The sequence below is a fragment of the Pogona vitticeps genome, chromosome 10, assembly GCF_051106095.1.
Source record: "Pogona vitticeps strain Pit_001003342236 chromosome 10, PviZW2.1, whole genome shotgun sequence".
NCBI lineage: Eukaryota > Metazoa > Chordata > Lepidosauria > Squamata > Agamidae > Pogona > Pogona vitticeps.
In genome coordinates this window covers 10680235-10702309 of record NC_135792.1, presented here as the reverse complement: position 1 = coordinate 10702309, position 22075 = coordinate 10680235, and the positions used below count along the sequence as shown (strand labels likewise).

Genomic DNA, 22075 nt, shown 5'->3' with positions numbered 1-22075 from the left:
GGGTTGGGAGACCTCTTGTATATGATTATATTATAGAATCATAGAATAGTGAAGTTGGAAGGGCCATCAACTCCAACCCCCTGTTCGATGCAGGAATGTAGATCAAAGAGTATCTGCCAGGTGGTTGTCTACGTTTTATATATATAACATATTATGGTATTTTCTATTATATAACATGCTAAAGCTGCCTATTCCAAAGATTCTGCCATGATCTCCATGTACTAGTAGACCCCTTCACCTCAATATTGCTGGCTACAGACCTAGGGATCCCACCTGAATAAATACTACAATTCTAATGGCACTTTGGCATTTATTTATTGCCTGTCATAAGAACATAAGAAGGGTCATTGGATCAGGCCAGTGGCCCCACCAGATGCCTCTGGGAGCACACAAGACAACTAGAGACCTGTCTCCTGATAACCCCTCCCCTGCATCTGGGCATTTTGAGGTACCTTCCTTTTAAGCCTGGAGATTGTACATCCCTATCATGGCTTGCAACCTGCGATGGACTTTTCCTCCAGAAATATGTCCAATCCATTTTAAAGGCATCTACGCCAGATGCCATCACCACGTCTTGTGGCAAGGAGTTCCACAGATTAACAACACACTGGGGAAAGAAATATTTGCTTTTGACTGTTCTCACTCTCCCAACACTCAATTTGAGTGGATGTCAACAATGCTATCCTAGGAACTGTACATCATTCAATTTACATGTGCCGAGGAAGTAAACCCTAATTAAAAGTCACATGCTTCATACTCATAAACACACTCATGGCCATAAAAAGCTGCTTTCAATGCCGTGTGAATCTGGCAGGCTAAATGGTTTGCAAACGAAGCCATCACTCTGAAACCATGACCAGGAAGAACAAGTTTGATTCAGTACACAAGAGCTAAAGCAAGCTATCACTTAAGGGCCATGTCACCTTTATGATCACCAGCAGAACCATGCACAACCTGATGGGGGGGTCCCCCAAATTCTCTTACAGTGTTGCCAGATAGGGCTGTGGGTTGACTTGGGTAGACCTCAGCTCAATAATCCAGAAGATTCAAGGTTTTGTATCAACACACTCTGAAAAGTAACCACATGCCATAAGTACCCACCAAATGCCTACCCTTCAGAGATATGCTGTATGTCTGACTTGAATGTGTAAGCAATGGCTAGGAATGCAAGACCAGGTCAGATAGTTTATACGTCTGATCCAACATAGTCTTTCCAAGGTCAAAGATGGAGATGCCTTTCCTATTAGCTGCTGCCTAAGCCCCCACTTTTTTTAAAAAATGGAGATTCAACAGATTGAACCTGGGACTTTCTAACAGGAAACCAGATGCTTTCCCTCCATGCCACAACGTCTCCTATGTGTCTCATCATATCATTGCCCATTTCTCTTCTCCTGTATTCTAAATCCTTCCCAGTCCAAAGAGCAATGGTTGACTCTGCATGTCTCTCTTCTGTCTCTCCAAAACAAACTGCAGCAAATAAAACTGGCCTCCCACTGCAAAACTAACAAAAATAAACTAACGGCTATTACTCGGATGCTGAGACACAAAAGGCAAAAGCCTCAAATGCTCACACATCTTCTCTCTCTGTCTTATGCTTCTTATTGGCAGTGGAATTCCTGCTCAAAGACAATGCTGGCTGTAGTGGCCTTGGAATAGACAAAAGAGCCGGGTGCCTCCAGAACAGCCCTTGGGACCACATGAAGGTCTTTGTGCCGGTATAACCGTCTTGTGTTGGTTGATCTCAGACCTGCCAGCCCAACCGCTGCACTGGCTGAGGTCAGCTGGCCAAAGAGCCATAAAAGAGGTGGGGAGTGGTGGGTCGCTCAGAGGGAGGGACTGACCGACCCACCCTCTCAGTCCAGCACCACAGTCACTAAGCAACATCCAGCATCCCTTAACTAGGAGGGCTGTTCAGATTTGGCACACCCTCAGCTAGCTTAGCGTCAACCCAGCCAGCCTTTATACACCTTGGTCAGAGTTGCATTCCTGGTGGTGAAATCATCCTTTCCCCTACACGATTTGCATTTTCCCCAGCTCCCGCTTAGTTACAAGTTGCCCTCAGTAATTAAATCCAATATAGATTTTATGTGGCAATGCGATTAAGCATTCTTTCATAGTGTTTCAAACATACTCCTTGCTAATCTTCATTCTTTCATTCTGCAAAAGGATGGAGTTAAGCCCTTCATCCAAACTGCTTTCCTCCCCCCCCTTTCCCTTTCCCTGTCTGTAATTGGTGCAGTCATTCAAATCACAATGTAGATTTAATACAACCGAAAATATAGACAGAGTGTTCTGTGGCTGATGCAAGTGAAAGGATCTTAGCTTCTTTTGCCTTCTGGGCACTGAAGCTGCTTCCTGGTAGGGCCAGTGGTTTTCTCACTTTGGTTCACAGATGTTGGTGGTCTTCAACTCACAGAAACCCCAAGCTAGCATGGCCAATAGTTTGGAATTCTGTGAACTGCAGTCTAGCAACATCTGGGGAAACACGCCTTGAATGGGACTTGAATGGGCATGCAATCCAGAGCCATTTTTTTTCAGCATATAGTTCCAAAGGCCACCATAAATGCAGAACCGCACACCTGGAAGAGACTCTATGGATCAACTCCCAATCTCTGGCTCCTCAACTGGATGCCTACGCCACTGAGCCAATAAGAACAGTCCTCTTCACAAGCTACACCAGCACTTCTAGACAAGTAATTAAAAATTTGCCCTAGAATTCAGGTTTCTTGATTCAGGTCCAAGCATGTCACCATCGCTAAAAGCACGTGTAAAGGTCACAGATACTTGAAGATAGCTAGCCTTGAATAGAATAGGCCCTACCTCCAGCATCTTCTAGGAGATGGAATTTTGGAATTGGTGGCAAAAGCATTTTGAGCGATTAAGATACGTTGTATTTGGGGAAAGTCGGTGGTAATCAGATTACAAACCAGAGATGGCTTTGTAGATTAAGCCAGAGTTTAATTTGAAGCTATGGCTAAACCAAAGAGCTGCCCTGGGACCCGTTCTTGACGTCAGAGCTGGAACATGTGCTCAAATGCCTTGGCCAGAATCCTACGAGGTTTGTACAATGTAAGCTCAATATTGTATAACTCGCACAAGCAATCATTCCAGATGTCAGCTGCATGTTCAGTCATACTGAGGTCAGCTATATACTCAGTTGCACACCAAGGCATGTGACAGAAAGTTATAAAATCATGGAAACCACTTCTACTACTTCCCCTTCACATACAGAATCTCACAATATGATGCCAGCCCTTGAATAAGAGTGCTTCTAAGCATGTGCAGAGCATGTTTTCCTCCCTAGACCATAAAGAAGTCCTCTAATATGAGGACTCACAAATAGTGGCTCCTAAGGGGGAAAAAAACCTTTTGAAGAAATTGAGGCTTCCCCCTCTTTCTGTCACAATGAGGTGCTGCCTTCATCCCTTTGATGTAGCATCCAGTTACTGGAACCACTCTTTGAACAATCAAATCATTCTTATGATCTTCTCTAAACTGATTGCAAAATGCTTTTTTGCTTCTGCTCTTTCCCTCTGTCTTTAAAATCTAATCTGTCTTCATCCGAAAATGAAGATTCAAATATTCCACTGCCTCTAGTCATTGCTTCTGGCCATTTCCCTCCCTACCTCCAATGAATGCTTCAAAACCCTGGGTCACTCGCTCACACATCCTCTAATTCCATTTCCGCCTTCCCTTAATTAAAAGTGTCTTTCCGCTGCAGTCAACAGTCGGTCACTAATCCTAGCCATCTACTCTTCTTCCAGCAATAATGCATTTAAAATGTATCATCTGTCCAAAACTGACCCCAACGTGCAGGGCTTCTCTAATCCCATCCTCATCCTCTAGCAGAAAATAAACGTCCCCAACAGCAACCGCCCACTCATGCTTCATTGCTGCCCCATCACCATAAATTCAGCCCGCCATTCTTTTTACCAAATGAAAACAACAACAACAACAGCATCTGCATTTAATCTTCCACAAAGCACACAGCAATCAAAGTCAGCATTGCACATTCTTGGAGCATGGGGGGGGGGGGAGAGAAGATGTATCAGGTCCCTCAAAGTTCAATGTGATCTCATTGCCAGGAGCAGTCCTGATTCGCTTCCAAAAATAGAGCAATATATTCCTCCCCCTTTCGTTCTTCTTTCTGACAAGGAGCCCACAACATCTGCCTCCAAAATGCAATCCGCAAGGAGTCCTCACCATTCACAGGTCTTTCCTTTGATCTGAAATATACTCACATTCTTGCACGCAGAACGTGTGGTTTTCTATTGCCCTTCTTATTTCTCTTTTGATCACCAGAAATCGGGGCAGATAGTTCTAACCTTGCCAAACACCTTTGAAGGCCTGTGATTCAAGAAGGATGGCGGCAAACTAGAACAAGCTCAGAAGAGGGTGGCAAGGATGATTAAAGGACTAGAAACCAAGCCCTATGAGGAAAGAACTGGGCATGTTTAGCCTTCAGAAAATAAGACCGAAGGGACAAATGATAGCACTTTTCAAATACTTGAATGATTGTCATACAGAAGAGGGGCAGGATCTGTTCTCGATCATCCCAGAATGTAGGACATGCAACAATGAGCTTAAGTTACAGGGAACCAGATTTCGGTTGAATATCAGGAAATACTTCCTAACTGTTAGAGCAGTACAACAATGGAACCAATTACCTCGGGAGTTGGTACGCACTCCAACGCTGGAGGCATTCAAGAGAAAATTGAACAACCATTTGCCAGACCGACTTTGATTTTCATTCCTGCATTGAACACAGGGTTGGACTCGATGGCTTTATAGGCCCCTTCCAACTCCATTATTCTATGCTTCTATGATTTTTTCTTTTCTTTTTTCTTTTCAACGTAACACCATTTTAAAGTAAATCACAGGTTCATCAAGGTTTTGGTTTTTAGAAATCTTTATCAAAGAGAACTTGCACATTTCACAAGAACACACCAGGACACTGGTGGCTATGGAAGGAGAAGTGGGGGAATCTTTGCCCAAAATCCTAAATTGCTGCATTATTTTATGTATACAGACAAACACACTGTGTTATAATGGCATACAATATGGTGCACCCTTAAGAATTGCACTGAGACACTGCACTAAGATGCTGTTATTCAGCTGTGCCCTCCTACATCCTGGAACAATCCCTGGTGAAACTCTTGCACCAGGAAATATTTCAAGAAGAAACCAATAACAGGAGGGTGCTTCAAATCAATAGCAAGCATTCTATTGCAATAGAATAAAAATGAGTGGGACAGAGGTGGGATAGCGTTATTCCCCTGAAGTCTATGATGCAATCAACCAAAAGTCAATAATGCACACAAGCACACAGGAGAAGGAAAGAGAGTGCATCATTTCATTTTGCTGGGGCTGGAACTAATGTTGGGGCATTCCCCATGCAGATCCATAGCCATGGGTTTCGATGGGGAGAATCTTGCAAACATTTATCTCTAGGATAAACCTATGCGTCTATAACCGTGATGTCCAATAAATTTGTGATGTTACAGAGATATGGTCAGTTATGGTCAGTTTATGTATTGATTAAAAAAACAGTAAAGTTTCTCTTAAACCATGTCACTTCTGGCTGTTAGTGAGGCATTGCACATTGAAAAAAATCTCGAGAAACAGCATGCCAGGAAAGAAACAAGCTATATGGATCTTTTGACCTTCGATGTGCCATGAGACTCCCCCTCCCCCCACAAAAGAATCCACTTTCCCTTAAGGACAAAAAGAGCCTTTTTCATTTGGATCACCGGCTCCCCTTTTTGCAAATTGGAATAGTGCTCTCTAGCAAAATCTTTATTACTTCCTTCTTCTGAATCTCTGCCTGTATATAAGCTGGTTCTTAAGGTGTTTCTGGGACTGGGACGGGCCTTGCAAGGTCCTAGGGTTGCCCTTGGTCTAATTTTAAAGATATTCTTCATGCGATCCATTTGAACCTTTGGCAAGGATGTTCTGTACTTCTCCGGTAAGTCTGATGATTTGAGAAGAAAAGATGGGATAAAAGAAGATGGAAAAACTGAGAATGAGGGAGGGGAGGGAGAGAGAGAAGAAGAAGAAGAAGAAGAAGAAGAAGAAGAAGAAGAAGAAGAAGACGAAGAAGACGAAGAAGACGAAGAAGACGAAGAAGACGAAGGGGAGGCAGAAAGAGAATGAGAGACATGAGATGTTAGAGGGAGAGGAAGGAATAGAGAACGAAAAGGATGGAGAAAAGGAGAAAATGGTGGCTGAAAGGGGAGGGGCATCATAGGGAGAAGAGGGTGTAACAGAGAGGGGGGAGTGATGGGGGGGATTTCACCCTTGTCATCTCCCTGCCCATTCCTGATGTCAGCTCTCTGCACTGGCCTGGAGTTCCCAACACATTTTACCCCAAAGGTATAAAAAGATTCCAGAGCCTTCCTCTAGAATAACACTTTATTGTCACTGCATGTGCAATGAAATCGCCAGAGTGCTATCCAGACAGTGGGGTTCACCACTAGCTATACTGGCCAAGATGTTTCGGATTCATAGTCCAAGAACATCTGGGGACCCAAGGCTGGGAACCGCTGCTCTAATGGATTAAAAGGATGCAGATCGGGATGAGATTAAGCGACATTTGAGGAGCTGCCTGTATACCAAGGCAGATCACCATCTAGCTCACCGTGGGAATGTCTTAGAGGCAGCAGCTGCTCTTCCAGGTTTGAAGAAGGAGAGGAATCTCCCAAATCTGCCACCTTCTTTTTTTTTTGGTAGGATTATGCTTTGGAAATGCAACGGGTATTCTCTGCCCCAGACCTGTTGCCCCTCCTCAGCCCACAGAGAAGTAGCATGCATTTGAAGATACACTTACACTGATCTTTGTGGCATCCTTATTTGTTACCTGTAAAGAGAGAGATGGAAGAATTAAACAGGAACTTTTGAAGTGGAGGAGCATCTCACACACACACACACACACACATGCACGCACGCACATCCCCTTCCCCCAGAACACCTTGCTTGCTGTCGCTTGAACAGGGTTAATGGCAAACTGCCTTGCCTCAATTGAAGACACACTCAATTGCTTCTTAACTCACTGGGTAGGTTGTTCAGGTGAAATACAAGTGCCCTCAGTAGATTGCTGTGAGATAGTTATTGTATCTTGTGACCGCATAGTAGCAGTTGAGGCAAAGAATGGACTGCAAGGAAGTTAATTGATTATATAGCAAGTAGTTACAGTTCCAAGGGGAGCCTAGAAATGAGAAGCAGTAGTGGCAGGAACGAGGAAGACATTGCCTCTGACTACTGGCTTTTCATCTATTATTCTACCAGTCTTTCCTGTTTTCCTTCTTTTGATTTAAACTCTATCCTACAAGCAGTATTAAATCCATTAAGATGGCTTACAACGAAACATTCAGAACAAAATAGCAATGTGGCAGTTTAGCATACAACTCCTTAACCCCCTACTATATAATCACTAATAATGAATCGTGGGCACAAAACCTCTGGAGGGTAAAAGATTCATTTTCGTGACTTGGATGGGTGGGTGGGTACAGAGAATAATTATCAAATTTGTGGACCTAAAACTGGGTGGAATGCCTAATACCCTAGAAGACAGGGACACAATTCCAAAATATCTTGATAGGCTTGAGCACTGGACTGAAAACAACAGAATGAAATTTAACCAGGAAAAGTGCAAAGTTCTCCATCTAGTGAAAAAAAGAAAAGAAAACCCCAGCGGCACAGTTATAAAATGGGGGATACTTGGTTCAATAAAACTATAAATCGAGTGAGAAGGATCTCGGAATTATTGTAGACCATGAGCCGAATATGAGCCAACAGTACGATACGGCTGGAAAAAAAAAGCAAATGCTATTTTAGGATGCATTAACAGAAGTATAATCTTGAAATCCCATGAGGTAGTAGTTCCCCTGAATTCAGCACTGGTTAGACCTCATTTCGAGTACTGTGTCCAGTTCTGGACACTGCACTTTAAGAAGGATGCCAACAAACTGGGGCAAGTTCAGAGGGAGGCTGCAAGGATGATCAGGGGACTGGAAATCAAGCCCTCTGAGGAAAGGCTGAAAGAGCTGGACATGTTTAGCTTTGAGAAAAGAAGACTGAGGGGAGATAGAACAGCATTTTTCAAATGCTTGAAAGGCAGCCATACAAAGGAGGGACAGGATCGGTTTTTGAGCGTCGCAGAGTACAGGGCACACAACAATGAGCTCAAGCTATAGGGAACCAGATTCAGGCTGAATAGCAGGAACAAACTTATTTACTGTTAGAGCAGTATGACAATGGAACCAATGACCTTAGGAGGTGGTGAGCACTCCCAATGAAGGCATTCAAGAGAAAATTGATTAGGATTCCTGCATTGAGGAGGGGGTTCGACTTGATGGCCTTATAGGCCCCTTCCAATTCCATTATTTTATGATTCTGAGTGTTTCTAGGCCCAGAATATCTAGAGGATCAAAGATTCCTTGCTCTTGCTTTCAAAAAAAGACCAGTGCATTAAAATAAACTGAAAACCGCAACTCTGTAAAATCACTCTCTCAAATGAACAAAGATCAAACAAATATCTAGAAGGCTGGGGAAATGAAAAAGATTTTGCTTAGCTTTGGAAAGACACCAGTCTATACCATTTTGGAAGGGGCGGGGCCCCTGAAAGCGCCAATGGTTCAAATGGTTAATCCCTAACAGTCTTGGCAGTCGGGTGCACAATGGATGTAGTTTGTCTTTTGATTCAAGTTGGTTTATTAGATGTTTTAATGCTGGTTATTTTCATAAAGTTAAAAATAATTTTAAAAAGGACACCAGAGTGAGCATCAGGCTAGCTTCTCTGAAAAGTTATTCTGAACCTCAGGTGCCACCACTGAAAAGGCCTTTCTGATTGCCATCTGCTTTGAGGATCTCAGAATATGATCTTTAAAGTCATCTGGTCTAGTCTAATCTCCTCTTCAGAGTGGCTTTGGTGAACAGATGACAAGAAGCCAGTATGGTAACACACTGAGCTCAAAAATGCCGGTGTTGTGCATTATGCTTTGTTGTGATTCAGCTGGATTTTTGCAGTGTGCGTTGCTGGTGGATTAGAGCAGATTTCGAAGGGGGAGTGGTTATGACAGCTGGGGAATTCTGAGAATTATAGTGCAAAAAATAAAAATTTCCTCATTTCTAGGGGCATTCAAACCAAAGACGGTGTTACTCTGTGCTTTAAAAATAGAAACGTAAAAAAAACCCACACCCAAACACCTTCATATTCTTCACTGAGAAAAACCTGACCTCTAACAAAGTTATGCAAAGCAAGCACATTTTCATATTTCTGCACAATTTAGTAGGGCCATGCTGATTGTTTCCAACAGAACATTTTGTAAGCACAAAAGCATTGCTGCTACAGCATCTTGTAATTAGTCAGCCCCCTAGATCTTTCTAGGGAAGAGGGTCTACATCCCAGAATCAATCAGATTTGGCTACAGAACAGTTACACTGGCAACAAAGAAAGATAGTTCAGAGTGAGGGCTTTGCTGTGGCAATAACCTATTTGATGATGTTACTAAGGGTAATGCCCTCACTCTGAATTAGTGTTGCTTGCCATTGATGTCTGGGCAACTAATGGACCAGGACATGAGCTGTGTGTGCATCACCTAAAATTTTCCCATGCCCATAACCTATTTCTGCATTGGCAGAAGTAAAGAAAATGGCACCAAAGCATGAGTTTTTGGGAGGTGGTCAGAAAGATATGATGAGATGGTTGGACAGTGTTATTGAAGCGACCAACATGAATTTGGCTCAGCTCCAGGAGGCAGTGGAAGACAGGACGGCCTGGCATGCTCTGGTCCATGGGGTCATGAAGAGTCAGACACGACTAAATGACTAAACAACAACAGAAAGATATAGCCAGGATGCCCCATTTTGCATTTCTTCAAATTGAAGAAAGTGAGTACAGTGGGGTCTTGACTTGAGAACTTAATCTGTATTGGAAGGTGGTTCTCAAGTCAAAAAGTCTGTAGGTCAAGTCTCCATTGGCCTACAGTGCATTGAAAACCAATTAATCCCATAACAGGCCATTTTTGTTCCATTTTGGTTTTTTTCTGGTCTGTAAGTCAATTCTCAGGCTGCAAGTCAAACCTAAATTTTGCGGCCAGAGAAGTCTGTAACTCAAAAAGTCTGTAAGTCAAGCTGTCTGTAAGTCAAGGGTCCACTGTATGAAAAATGTTTATCTCTCTAGGTAAAGGTAAAGGTTCCCCTTGACAATTTGTCCAGTTGTGTCTGACTCTAGGGGACGGTGCTCATCCCTGTTTCCAAGCCGTAGAGCCAGTGTTTGTCCAAAGACAGTTTCTGTGATCATGTGGCCAGCGCGACTAGACACGGAACACTATGACCTTCCCACCGTGGTGGTACCTATTTATCTTCTTGCATATTTACATGCTTTCGATCTTACAACTGCTGGTCTTCCAACCTTGCAGCACAGATGCTTCTGCCACCATGTCCCTCTAGTTTATCCCTCTAGTTCAGCCCTAATTTCTGTGTACTGTAGGAAGAGGCAAGGTCCTGACTTTAAAGGCACTTCAAGTTTTGCATTCAAGAAGTTAAATCCAGAGTAATTGCTTCTCATGGGTTTGGGCTCCCCTCTTGATCGTCTTTTAAAAGGCTTAGCTGGTGCTTCTCATATCATGATTATCCTGTAGTGGCAGGAACCTGTGTTGTACTTGCATACCATAGAATTTATGATGGAACACCTCTTGTAAAAGCAATCATGGGCTGGGGAAAATGTGGATTAGGGCCATTGCACAGCAGAAGGTGTGTATGTGGGTGTGGGTGTCCAGCATCTGCCATGCTGTGGCCCAACATCCTGTTGTTCCTGGAACCTTTATTGGCTACAGAGAAGGAAGCGGAGAGGGACAGCCGCACTGGTTAGGATTCTCACCCAACCCTGTCATCACTCTGATCAAAATAGCCGCTTCCTTATAGCTACTTTTCAGAGAAGAAAATGACATGGAGAAATCTAGTCACAGATCGCCTACATAATGTCGAGCTTGTCCTTGTGCTTTATATTTGGTTCAGTGTCAGCTATTTATTTTCCTCCTTTTAGGTGCTTTAGCTCCACGGCTGGGAAATATTGTAAGCTAAAGTTTAGGGCATTCTAAGAAACTTTTTCTTGCAGAGAGGTACAGGTACAAAAGCACAACTTATCATAGGAACAGAGGAAGCTGCCTTATACTGTTTCAGGCCATTAGTCCATCTAGCTCAGGAGGGATGGGATTTTTTATTTTATTTTTGGGACTACAAATCCCATAATTCTCCATTCTGAGAGTTCTGCCTAACAGACAGACACTTTACAGAACCTAAACAGGTTCACCAGGGAGAAAGGCCTAAACTGGACGCCCAGCTGGTCCTAGCTTCCTGTTTAGAAATCTCCCAGCTAGCACTGGGGCAGGAACAGGAAGCTTTGGTAGAACTAGGCCTAGGTAGGCCTCAAAGCCTTGCAGTTTAGGCTTTTCTCTCAGGTGAGCCACATTTAGGGCTCTGTAAAGTATCTGTATCTCATGTAGAACTTCCAGAAAGGAAAATTATGGGGTTTGTAGTTACCTGAACATCCCATTCCTATAGCCCAGTATCATCACCTTACACTAACAATGGTTGTCTGGGTTTCAGACATGATTCTTTCCTTTGCCTACATGGAGATCCCTTTATTCTCTGATGGTCTCTCTCCAAAGTATGAACCAAGCCCAACCCTGTTTAGCTTCCAGAATAAGATCAGACTGTTCATATTATCGAGTGGTATTGGTGATGGTAGGAAATTTGGCTGATGCCAAACAAATGCCATTGGTTATGTAGCCAAAATGTTGCCACCCACCGAAGATGTAAATGTTGGAAATTTTAGGGGAACGGTAGTTTTGTAAAAGTACTATTATTACAACTAGTTTTTTTACACCTTTCTCTAAGGAAGACTCCAAGTGTTTTACAACAATTAAAATATGCAAAAGTTACACACAAACATATACACATTAACTTATTCAGAATAGGTTAAAGGGATAATCAACTGGCTGAGATACAATATTTATAAAATGGCCAATAACACCTCACAGAATATTTGGAATTAGAGAAATATTTGAATCTGGCAAAGAAAAGGGGACAAGCAGGCCTCCCTGGTGGGATCATTCCACAATCAGATGCCCAAGCCAAAAAAGCCCTCCCTCTGGAGTCCTGCCCAGGTGAGGGAATTTGAAGCACTTTGGTTTGTATTTAAAAGGTCCTTATCTTCAGTGTGAGCTATCTTATTTTGCACTTGAGCGATTCTTTGGCTCACACTGGAGATGTTTATTCTCCCATGAGAAGTGCTCAGATAGGTCTTTGGATTGCCAGCTAACTCATGGGTAAGGTTTATCCAATTTACCCACAAGTAAAGAGGCAGTAGAGGTGGTGCTGGTGTGAGGAGAAACTTTTAGGGTGAAGGTTAGGGAGATGGAGGTAGCCTCCCCCTTTTCCTGCTTTTCTCCTCAGCCAGGACTCTGCTGCCTTGTGGGAATGGAGTCCATGGGGTTGGTTAGCCAGTTCCTCTCTCGCTCCCTTTGTGAGGTGGCAGTGAGGAAGCACTGGTGGCTTCAAAAGCTGGAGGAGATGCTCCAAAGACAGGTGCTTTATTCTTCAGAGGGGTGTGTGTGTTCAATCAAAGCCAGTCTTCAATCTAGCTGGTTTTTCCAGTGGTTGCTTTTATTTAATTTCCATACACCTCCTCCCTCCCCCAGCAACTACTAAGCCATATAGTAGTTGCTATGATTTGTTGATGAATTTGGCTGGTGTGGGGCCAACGTAACCTCCTTGCCCACCTTTCCCCACAGCTGCCACTCAGTAGGCTGTAGTGACGTTTCTTTCTTTCTTTTGGTTTCATAGCAAAACAGCAATGCACCTACCTAGCATGGTACACATAATATCACCAGTATAGCTTGTTTATCTAGCATAGCGCAGCATCGATAGAGAAAATAAGTGGTAGAGAGAATGAAAATAAAGGAGGGTGTTTTTTTTCATCATTCATTGAAATGTAACAACCCACCTAATATGTCAAAGAGTTGTCACCTCAATTAACACTGCCCTGAGTTCCATCTGGGTGCAAACTGACTATTCACACAAGCTATACAACAAGATAATTAGGAGCACAGCTAATCATGCAAAAAATTGAAACAAAAACAAACAAACAAAAACCCAGAAGCCCTAGTGTTGTGCCAGAAAGTTGTGGAGCAGCTATAAAGGGGGCAGGTTGGAGTGCTCTCCGACAAAACATGTGTAGCTGCCATCATTTGATCCAAACCAAAATGCACCAAAAGCGATCTAAATAGCTTCTGGGTAGGCCCAGGGAAAGCTCCAGAAGTTGACCTTGAAGGTATGGACAATTCATGATGGGAGAGGCATTCCACCAAGCTAGTTTAAGGATGTCTGCCCCCACCTAGCACAACCCAGTTAAGACTAGGTCAGTGTAAGGACTGTTGGGATGAAAATGGCAAACCTGAAAGTGGTGTTCGTGGGAATGAGGACTGGAGGGGAATCCTGAACAGCTATACCCTACGCTGCATTACTCAAACGTGCAGATCCCACTTGTTATATGGGAAAGGCCACAGATTGCATTCCACTGTGACCAAAAATGGAACTCAGGATGGATCTATGCAGATGAAAATTCAGAGTCATGCATAATGGAGCAAGACTGATTCCTAATAGATTCTTCCATTTCATTTTATAGGAGAGACCCCAAAGGTTTCAATTATCCTTACTTGGGAAAAACCAAGCTAGATCTCATTCTGGTGATCTTTCCGGGCTCACCTCTTTCTTTTATACAAGTAAACAGTGACCACTCATCCTTACAGAGAAAAAGAACAACAGTGTGATTTGGGTCATCAGCATCAGAGAACTGGAAGGGACCCTATGGGTCGCCGAGTCCGGATCCTGTCAAGGAGCCTGAGTGGGGAATTGAACTCCCAACTTCTCCCTAAACCTCTGAGCTATCCAGCAGTTCAGAGTTCAGAGTTGCAGGGGTGTGGCCTGCTCTTCACTGAAAAGGTGATCCTGTACATAGGAGTGGGTGGGTGGATGTATTTAATCAGAGAATTATTGTCCCCTGCTTCCATAGGTCTCCCTGTGGTATTTACATGTACCCACCATACAAGAGGACATTTTGCCTTATTCCCATTACGTAAAAATAGTTTGCTTTGTTTTGCCAATAAGAGGGCTTGCGGAGTATGAGTCTGGGCATGCATTTTATTTTATTCTTTGCTAAATACACAATGTTTTATCTAGCTCAAGGAAGAACCTCAAAGATGTAGCCTCTTTCCCCTTTGCTACAATTTAATTAGCACACGCCAGAGGGAAGATATATCATCCCACTGCAGAGTTATTCTGCAGTGTCTCAGGGGGTGGGGGTGGACGTATGCACAGGTCCCACCCTACAAGAGCAAGGTGGAAAGGAAAGGGAAAGCAGAGGAGAGGCAACAATCGGCATGAATCATCCCCAGAGGAAAGTTCATCCTGTCAAGCAACCCCCGCCCCACTAGATTGCTTATTGGGCTGTCCGAAAGAGAGAAATAGGATACTCTCCCTAATCAAGGTATTGGCATGGTTTACACACTGAGTTTGTAGAAACAAGTGGGGGGAGAGCCACTTTGCACTCTGAATATATTTGACAGGCAACTGTACAAACAGTCCTCATTTTCTCACGTACACCTGTATCTGTATGTCCACTCTGGTGAAACGAGGCTATTGAAACGACTCTTTTAAATTATGTTTCAGTGGTTCGATGAAGGTAGAGCTCAACCCTGATTCTGGATGTTGCTGATAGGTCACACAAGACTGGGATCTGTTATGACACACATTTGGAAATATGCATTAGTTATAGCTGCATGTTGCATTTTTCGGGGGGCACACATAGTCTATGAAAGTGCCCTGTACCATCACACTCCTCTACAAGGGTTTTAGAACAATCTGGTGTCTCTGTGTTAATTGTTTGACCTCTCCTGTTTCTTTTAACATTCCTCATGGCCAGGGCAGATTTTGATCCTTGAGGCAAATCTTCTATGTGATTCAACAGTTCTCAGCCTTTTGACCTTATGGATATTTTCGGCTACAACTCCCACAAGTCCGTATCATTCCCCATGTTGGACGGGGCTCCAGAAAACAGATGGGAGAGGCATTCCACCAAGCTAGTTTAAGAGCTAGCTTGGTGGGATGTCTGGAGATCCAAAATGTCTGGAGACCCAATGGCTGAGAACTACTGCTTGATCACTATAGAAGCAGGCAGATCAGTAGCATTGCTGCCACTAAGGTCACCTTTAATAAGATGAAGTTAGTTAACAACAGCAACAATGATTTTGCAAGAGTTGCAATATTCAGTTGGTTACTTAATTAGAACTATTGAACTATTGAAAAGGCAGTAGGGGTTTCATAAAATTTTTTAAATGTTTTTAAATATAATTACTCCACATAGTAATATCAAAAGCAGCATCCTTTCTGGTACATCACAGAAGGAGCCTGCATGGTGGTAAAGTCAATGCAACATCCCTTCTGTGATAAAGCTTTCTGAAAGTATGTGAATCTTAGGACGCTGGTTCTGTCTCAAAAGTGGCTCCTTGTCTACAATCCAAAGTTGTTGGTTTTCACCTTGAAAGTCTGTAATAGTCTGGGGTCAAGGACTACCTACACTAGTACAGAAAGAAGATAACTTATGGAGTCCTCCCTTGTACACCAATGATGAATGGTGGTTCAACTGGAGGGAATGAGAGACAGCACTTATTCAGCGGTGGCACCTCTATGACCATCGGTCCTGGGAGAGATGACAAAATTTGTTGTCTTTTGAGTAAAATCTAAAGTATATTTTAATTGACCATGTTTTTCATTTTGGCTGGCTAAAAAAAGAGAGAACGAAATCGTAATATTACTGTTTACCCATACAGGAATAGTAGTACGATTGCTATTTGTAATATTCTTATCTTTGAAACCGATGCCACTAGACAGTGCACACCATTTGGGGGGAAACAAACCCATTTTGAAATACCTAATTTCAAAACAGTTAGAAATAAATAGTAAGAGATGGATGCACCATGTAAAATGACTCCTCGAGCATCTTTTTTGGTGGAAATGCAGAGTACAGAATAAATGAATAAATACATAAATAATACAAATAATAAAAAGGAAGTATGTGTTCTTCCTTAGAAATTTTGCTTCCTTTCTAAGGAATGAATTAATTCCCATGCAAATTATTGTGCCAAGGGTAACAGAATCAGGCAGTAGTACAATTTGTTACGTTTTTCACCCTGTCCGTCCTCCAAACATCCAGGTTAGATTACACAGACCTTCTCATGTCTCATTCTCAAAACGTTTCTGTAAAGGAGGACCAAACTATAATACCTATTCCCAGGTAAACTTCATGACTAGAGTGGCTGGATGAAAAAAAAAGAATGCAGGGTTCCTGTACCATCCATAGTTGTCAAGCAGAGGAAATTTCAGAAGGCAGAGCTTTAGAGCAAGCTACATTTGCATTATCTTCCTCCTGCACGCAGCTACAACAGAGTTACTGTTCAGGTCTTAACTATATTCAAGACTAACTGCCAGGGTTCTCAGATCACCTACATTCCATTTAGGGCCAAAACCTAAGGGTGGAAAGACAGGTCCATGTGATGTAACAGAGGTAGATTAGGCCAGGGGGTATTTCTGCCCCCCCAAACTTTGCCCTGTTGCCAAAGCTTGCGCAAAAAGATGGTTCACAAGTCACAATGCTGGTGCTCCACTCTTCACTCTGCTCCAAATGGCACAGAGAGACCAATGTTAACAAGTCAAAAAGCGAGGGGAGGGGACTAAGAAGTGGGCTGGTAGGTGCATGATCTCAGGCCCTCTTAGAGATCTGGATCAGTACACCTGCCCAGGTGAGTCTTGGAATCAACTGGGAACAAGTAGAGACAATTGTTCATGCTTCGAAGTCCTATTTCATAGGCAAAAAATAAATAAATCACACTGTCTCCTCTAGTGCTGCTCATTCTAATATTTGTCACCCTACCTGGAGAACCAGAGTAACAATTCCCTAAGGCTTCAGCTGGTGCAACCAACTACCCATTTTCAGTTCACCAACACACCCTGGTTAGATGACTATATCCCATTAATTTGTTCTGCACTTTTCTGATGGGAATTGACCTTCCACTTTTGATTCTGAGTATTCATAGGAGCCTGGACATTGAAACAGAGAGCAGGTAAGGAGGGGTGGGGGGTAAATAGGCAGAGCAGAAGCCTTGTGGCACATCAGCATCCAGGGCACATTGCACCACGCAGGAGGTTTCTGGAACACCAGCCACCTTGAACTCACCCTATCTCACCAGATTTTGGAAGCTTAACAGGGTATGGCCTGATTAATACTTTGATGGGCAGTCACAACATTTTTTTTAACCAAACACCTCCAAATAATTCCAAGGAAGATTGCTGCCTGAAATCCTGGAGAACTTCTGCGAGTTAAATTTGACAAGACTGGGATAGATGGACCAATGATGTGAGTCACGGTAAGGCAGCTTCACATATTTCCATGTTATGTTCCACACAATTCCCCTCCAAGCCGAGAATGAAGAACAGACCCACCAACAATTACTACTCAATTGTGCACAGAGCATTACCCACCTTAACCCTATCCTTCGCCACCTCCCACAAAGGGCAGATTAGCTATGGTAAGGTTGGCTGGGTATCAAATAATACTGCTTAATGGGATTAAACGTGTTCAGGAAGAGAGTATGTATGCAGTTCATTTGTGTGTGCATAGGAAGGGACAATAACCCAACTTAAAGCATTCCACACAAGTACATCAAAACAACCCATTTCGACTAGTCCATTAAACAAAGTCTAGCATGACCCTTCCACCCTAGTTCATGTCCCAGCCCATCGATCATCTTCATTGAAGTTTGTGCAAATTCTCTCATCAATCCATTTCAACTTCATTTTTTTCTTCAAGCTTGGGAGGATTCAGACAACCAAGGTAGGGTAGTCACCACCGGGTAAATGTTGTTCCTAGCGGCAACTTATCCTGACAACATCACGGTGCATTATGGCCAAAACATAATGGCTGGCTCCATTCTGGGAATCTTTGAAGAGTGGGATAACAAGCCTGGCCCGGTTGAGCTGCACACTCAACGTTTAAGGCCGCTTCATACAAGCTTATAACACCACCTCATTCCTTCTCACTCAGAGACCTTGCAGCTGACCATGGGAAGATGCTGAAGAGCCATTTTCCACTGAGAGGATGAGTGGCAATACGCAAGCCCTGAAGGTGGGCTCTGACTGCTGGTGGGTCATTCATTCATCCATATAATGTCACCACTTGAAGTTCCAAACATGGACTTGTGAACCAAGTGCAAATCCACCGCTTTTCTGAACATGTATCCCAAGGGCCTCTGTATCCAATATTGCACCTCCTAGTGGGCTTAAACATCTCATATACCTTGAAAACCCTTGCAGTGTCACCAGAAGTCAGAAGCAACAGTATAGCACATCACCCACACAGTGGGCTTAATTGCTTACTTGTCTGAATCCACCCTGCATGGACTGATGAGATGATCAGTGTAGGCAACCTTGGAAATACAGGTCCCCCCATAGATATTGGTACACGACTTAAAAAAAAAAGAAGCCTGACCTACTCTTGCTTTTCTGTTCCTATCGACCCTGCAGCCTCTAATAAATCACATTGATTCATGGTCTATGCACATATCATTGTCTTTATTACCTTGCTTCTGCTGCCAGGGCCACCGATGGCTAATTCGTGGGCAAGCTCTCGTGACGATTCTTTAAGGTACCACCACTGGATTTCCAGGGAGTAAGAGGTGGATCCACTGGCCCGAAAAGCACAAGGCATCTCAATATCATCTCCCTCCCTAACAGTCACATCTTTAGGAACTTCGGTAAATGTAGCTGAAGATGAAAAGAACGACAAAAGGGGAGAGGGTGGCATAGAGAAGAGTTCTTGATGTTGTTTTTAAAGACATAAATTAGGCTGGTTTTTCTACAATCTGAAAAGCAAGGCAAAACATTGCAGGCTTGCAGACGTGTGTGTGTGTGTGTGTGTGTGTGTGTGTGTGTGTGTGTGTGTGTGTGTGTGTGTGTGTGTGTGTGTGTGTGTGTGTGTGTGTGTGTGTGTGTGTGTGTGTGTGTGTGTGTGTGTGTGTGTGTGTGTGTGTCTGTTCACGTGCATACATGTGTGGAGAGTTTTCCAGCCTCCTTGAATTAGGCACAAATCAAATAGTGCACACAAATCAAATAGTGCACACCACCCCCGGAATTAAAGAACCACGGAAATGTGGAGGCCATCTAGACGAGCTGCACCCTACATCAACACCCTTCACCAATTCATTCATAAAATCTAAATCAAGGGCTGTCCAACAGCAAGGGGGAGGGAAACCAAGGTGCACTAAGCATCTCTCCCCTATGAAAGAGGAAATGGGAATCCCCACCTCCCACCTCTGGCAACTGCCCACCCCCAACCACGATCACTGCAGTCTGGGCATCAATCCATATCAGACAAGTGGCAAAAAGAAAAGAGCCCAAAAGTTTTCAGAATTGATGCTCTAACCCCAAACATAAAGTCTGCAGGGAGGCATCCGTGTTCTCAGGACCACCACGGCTTGGATACATTTCCAAGGGCTATGCATTTAGGAACGTGATGCCGGACCCTCCCCAAAAAACCCCTTTTCCAACCTTCCCGCTTGCTTTGGATTCTGATTCTCTGCAGCAGAGTGCAGGCACTCCCTCCGTCCCTGCAGCCCCGGCAATGCACTCTGCATGCATGCGCTCGCTTCAGGATCCAGACCTCTGCATTTTGCAACAGTCGGGGCTCCCTTGCTTTTCCTGAAGCAAGCCATTTTCAGAGGGACCCAGACAGGGGAGCCTCTCAGCCAAATATAAGTAAATGCAAATGTTTTGGAACAACAACACCCACCATATGAGGGATAGCAGTCTTGGGTCTACCGATGGCTTTTAAGCCATCAAAGCTGCAAACACATCTTTTCCAAAGCATTTTTGGGCAGTAGGAGAATGCTCTTCCACTAAAACCCCACGAACGTATACATACATGACACCAGCTAGTAGCTGTGAATCGGCTGCTTTATTTGCCCAAGAGAAAGGAGGAGATCAGAAGTTTGGGACTTACCCTGTACCATGAACACCAAGGGGGCATTAAGCATCAGGTAACAAAGGGCACCGAACAGCCCTCGCTTTTCCATCTCATATATGTCGGCTTTTGAGTGCAGGGCAAGGAGAGAAGCCGGTGGAAAGGCTGGTCAGAGCCACCCAGGCTAAGAAATCTTCAATCCCATGGCAGAGGCGAGAGAGGGAGGGATGACTGGATGCTGGTCCAGGGTGAGGATGATTGAAGAAAAGGAAAACTGGAATATTTTTTTTTTTTTTAAATATAATGATGTTACCCCAAGCCACCCAGCGCAATGATGTTCTTCGCCTCTCTCAGATCCTCTTCTTTCCTCCTCCTTTTTCCTTTTCCTTTTCGGAAGCACCTATAAAATCCACAGGCAGTTGGTCCAGAGGAATTGCAGTCGCGATGGTGGGAAAAAGAGGGTTTGGAAAAAAAAAAAAGAAAAGAGGATCCTGAGAACGGAATGGCAGATTTGCCGGGTTGACGATGATAACTGTTGCTCTTCCTCTTATTATTTTTTTATTCTTCTTATCAATTATGATGAATTTCCCCTCCTCCTCCTCCTCCTCCTCTCTGGATTCTGCGGCAAGCGGTGCTCAACTTCCTTGAGGGCAACGGGATTCTTGGGGGTCCAAAAGCGACGAGGGGGTCGGAGGCTTCCTTCCGAAACCCATCTGGGCTCGGATCTCTCCCAGCGAGCGCCAAGGAAGCCCCGAGCAGGCTGGCCCCTTTTCTTCTCCTCCTCCTTCTCCTCGGTGCGCTTTCTTTTTTTCCCTGCTCCCCAAGCCCTTTTTCGTCCTCCTTTCGCCCGCTTCGCCTTTCCTCTCCAGGAGGGTCTCCGGATCGCGCCTTTCCCCGCCGACCGGCCAAGCCAGCTGCCGGCAAACCCCCCCCCCCCCGAGCCGTGGGCGCCTCCCCACCCCCTCCCTCCTTCCCTCGGCCTCGCTCAAATCAACACACGGCGCAACCGAGGGGAGGACGGCTCAGCCGCGGACGTGCCGGCGCCAGGCAGGGATGGAGAGGCCGGTCCAGCGAAGAGGGAGGATGGAGCTGCCTTTTCCTTGGAACCGCGATCGCAGGGTTTTAAAGCGTCAGAGCCCCGAGGACGCCGGACCTCCGCGGAAAAGTCACCCCAAGATTTTTTGGGTGTGTGTGTGTGTTGGGGTTGGCGATGGGCGAGGGAGAGACACGCGTCGCCAAGTCCACTCGCCTCGCAGGCGCGCGTTCGTCTGCCTGTAATAGACCAGAACTGGGGCTGGGCAGGACAGAAGCGAGGCGGCCAAAAAAAGGGGGGGGGCGGCAGAAGAGATGCCAGAGGGGTGTGTGTATGTGTGTGTGTGTGTGAGTGTGTTGGGTGGGGTAAGAGCACGTTAGGGTGACGCGCGTCTGGCAAAAAGTCCCTCCAACTTCTTTCATTTCTTCCGATCTTTGCCAAACGGGGTGGGCGAGGCGGTGAGGATGATGGGGGCGCGGGTGGGGAGCCGCTCCCCCATGATTCCGGCCGCCCACTTTCACGTCGCGTGTGGATTTAGGTCGACACGGGAAACGTCTCCAACCCGATCCGAGACTGCTCGCCCTCCGCCTGCCCTTTGGGTCCTCCTCCCGCCTGGGCTTCGACCCCCCCCCCCGCCCGAAGGAGGAAGGGTCCCTCCTCCCAGCTCACGCACGAACATTAGTTCGAATCCCTCCCTCGGAACCTCTTTCCCGTTGAGATGCCCCAGGGGCCGGTCAGGACGTGGGAACGCCGCACACGCTCTCCCCCCCCCCTCCGCGGCAGCAGACTCCGGATCCATCTGAAACGCCCTCCCGGCCCCCCGCCCGCACAGGAACGCGCCCCCACCGACCCACAAATCAGCTTCACTTCCCCATCCCTTCCCCATTTTCTTTCAAGCCATCTTAATAGTAAGCCTATTGCCCCCCTCCCCCCAAAGAGAGCGAGAGCGAGAGAGAGCGAGAGAGAAG

The 22075-nt window shown here is 44.9% G+C and overlaps 1 protein-coding gene across 1 annotated transcript in view; it reads right to left on the bottom strand.

The window, feature by feature from the left end:
• Positions 1–20414, bottom strand: part of VSTM2B (V-set and transmembrane domain containing 2B) — a 51178-nt gene extending 30764 nt beyond the window's left edge. Inside the window, exons 1-3 of the mRNA XM_072980482.2 lie at positions 20114–20414; positions 18695–18879; positions 6827–6856 (exon numbers count right to left, since the gene is read on the bottom strand). Of these exons, the coding sequence (XP_072836583.2) occupies positions 6827–6856; positions 18695–18879; positions 20114–20186 (288 nt within the window). The 5' untranslated portion in view covers positions 20187–20414. The remainder of the gene's footprint in view (positions 1–6826; positions 6857–18694; positions 18880–20113) is intronic.
• Positions 20415–22075: the final 1661 nt, after the last annotated feature.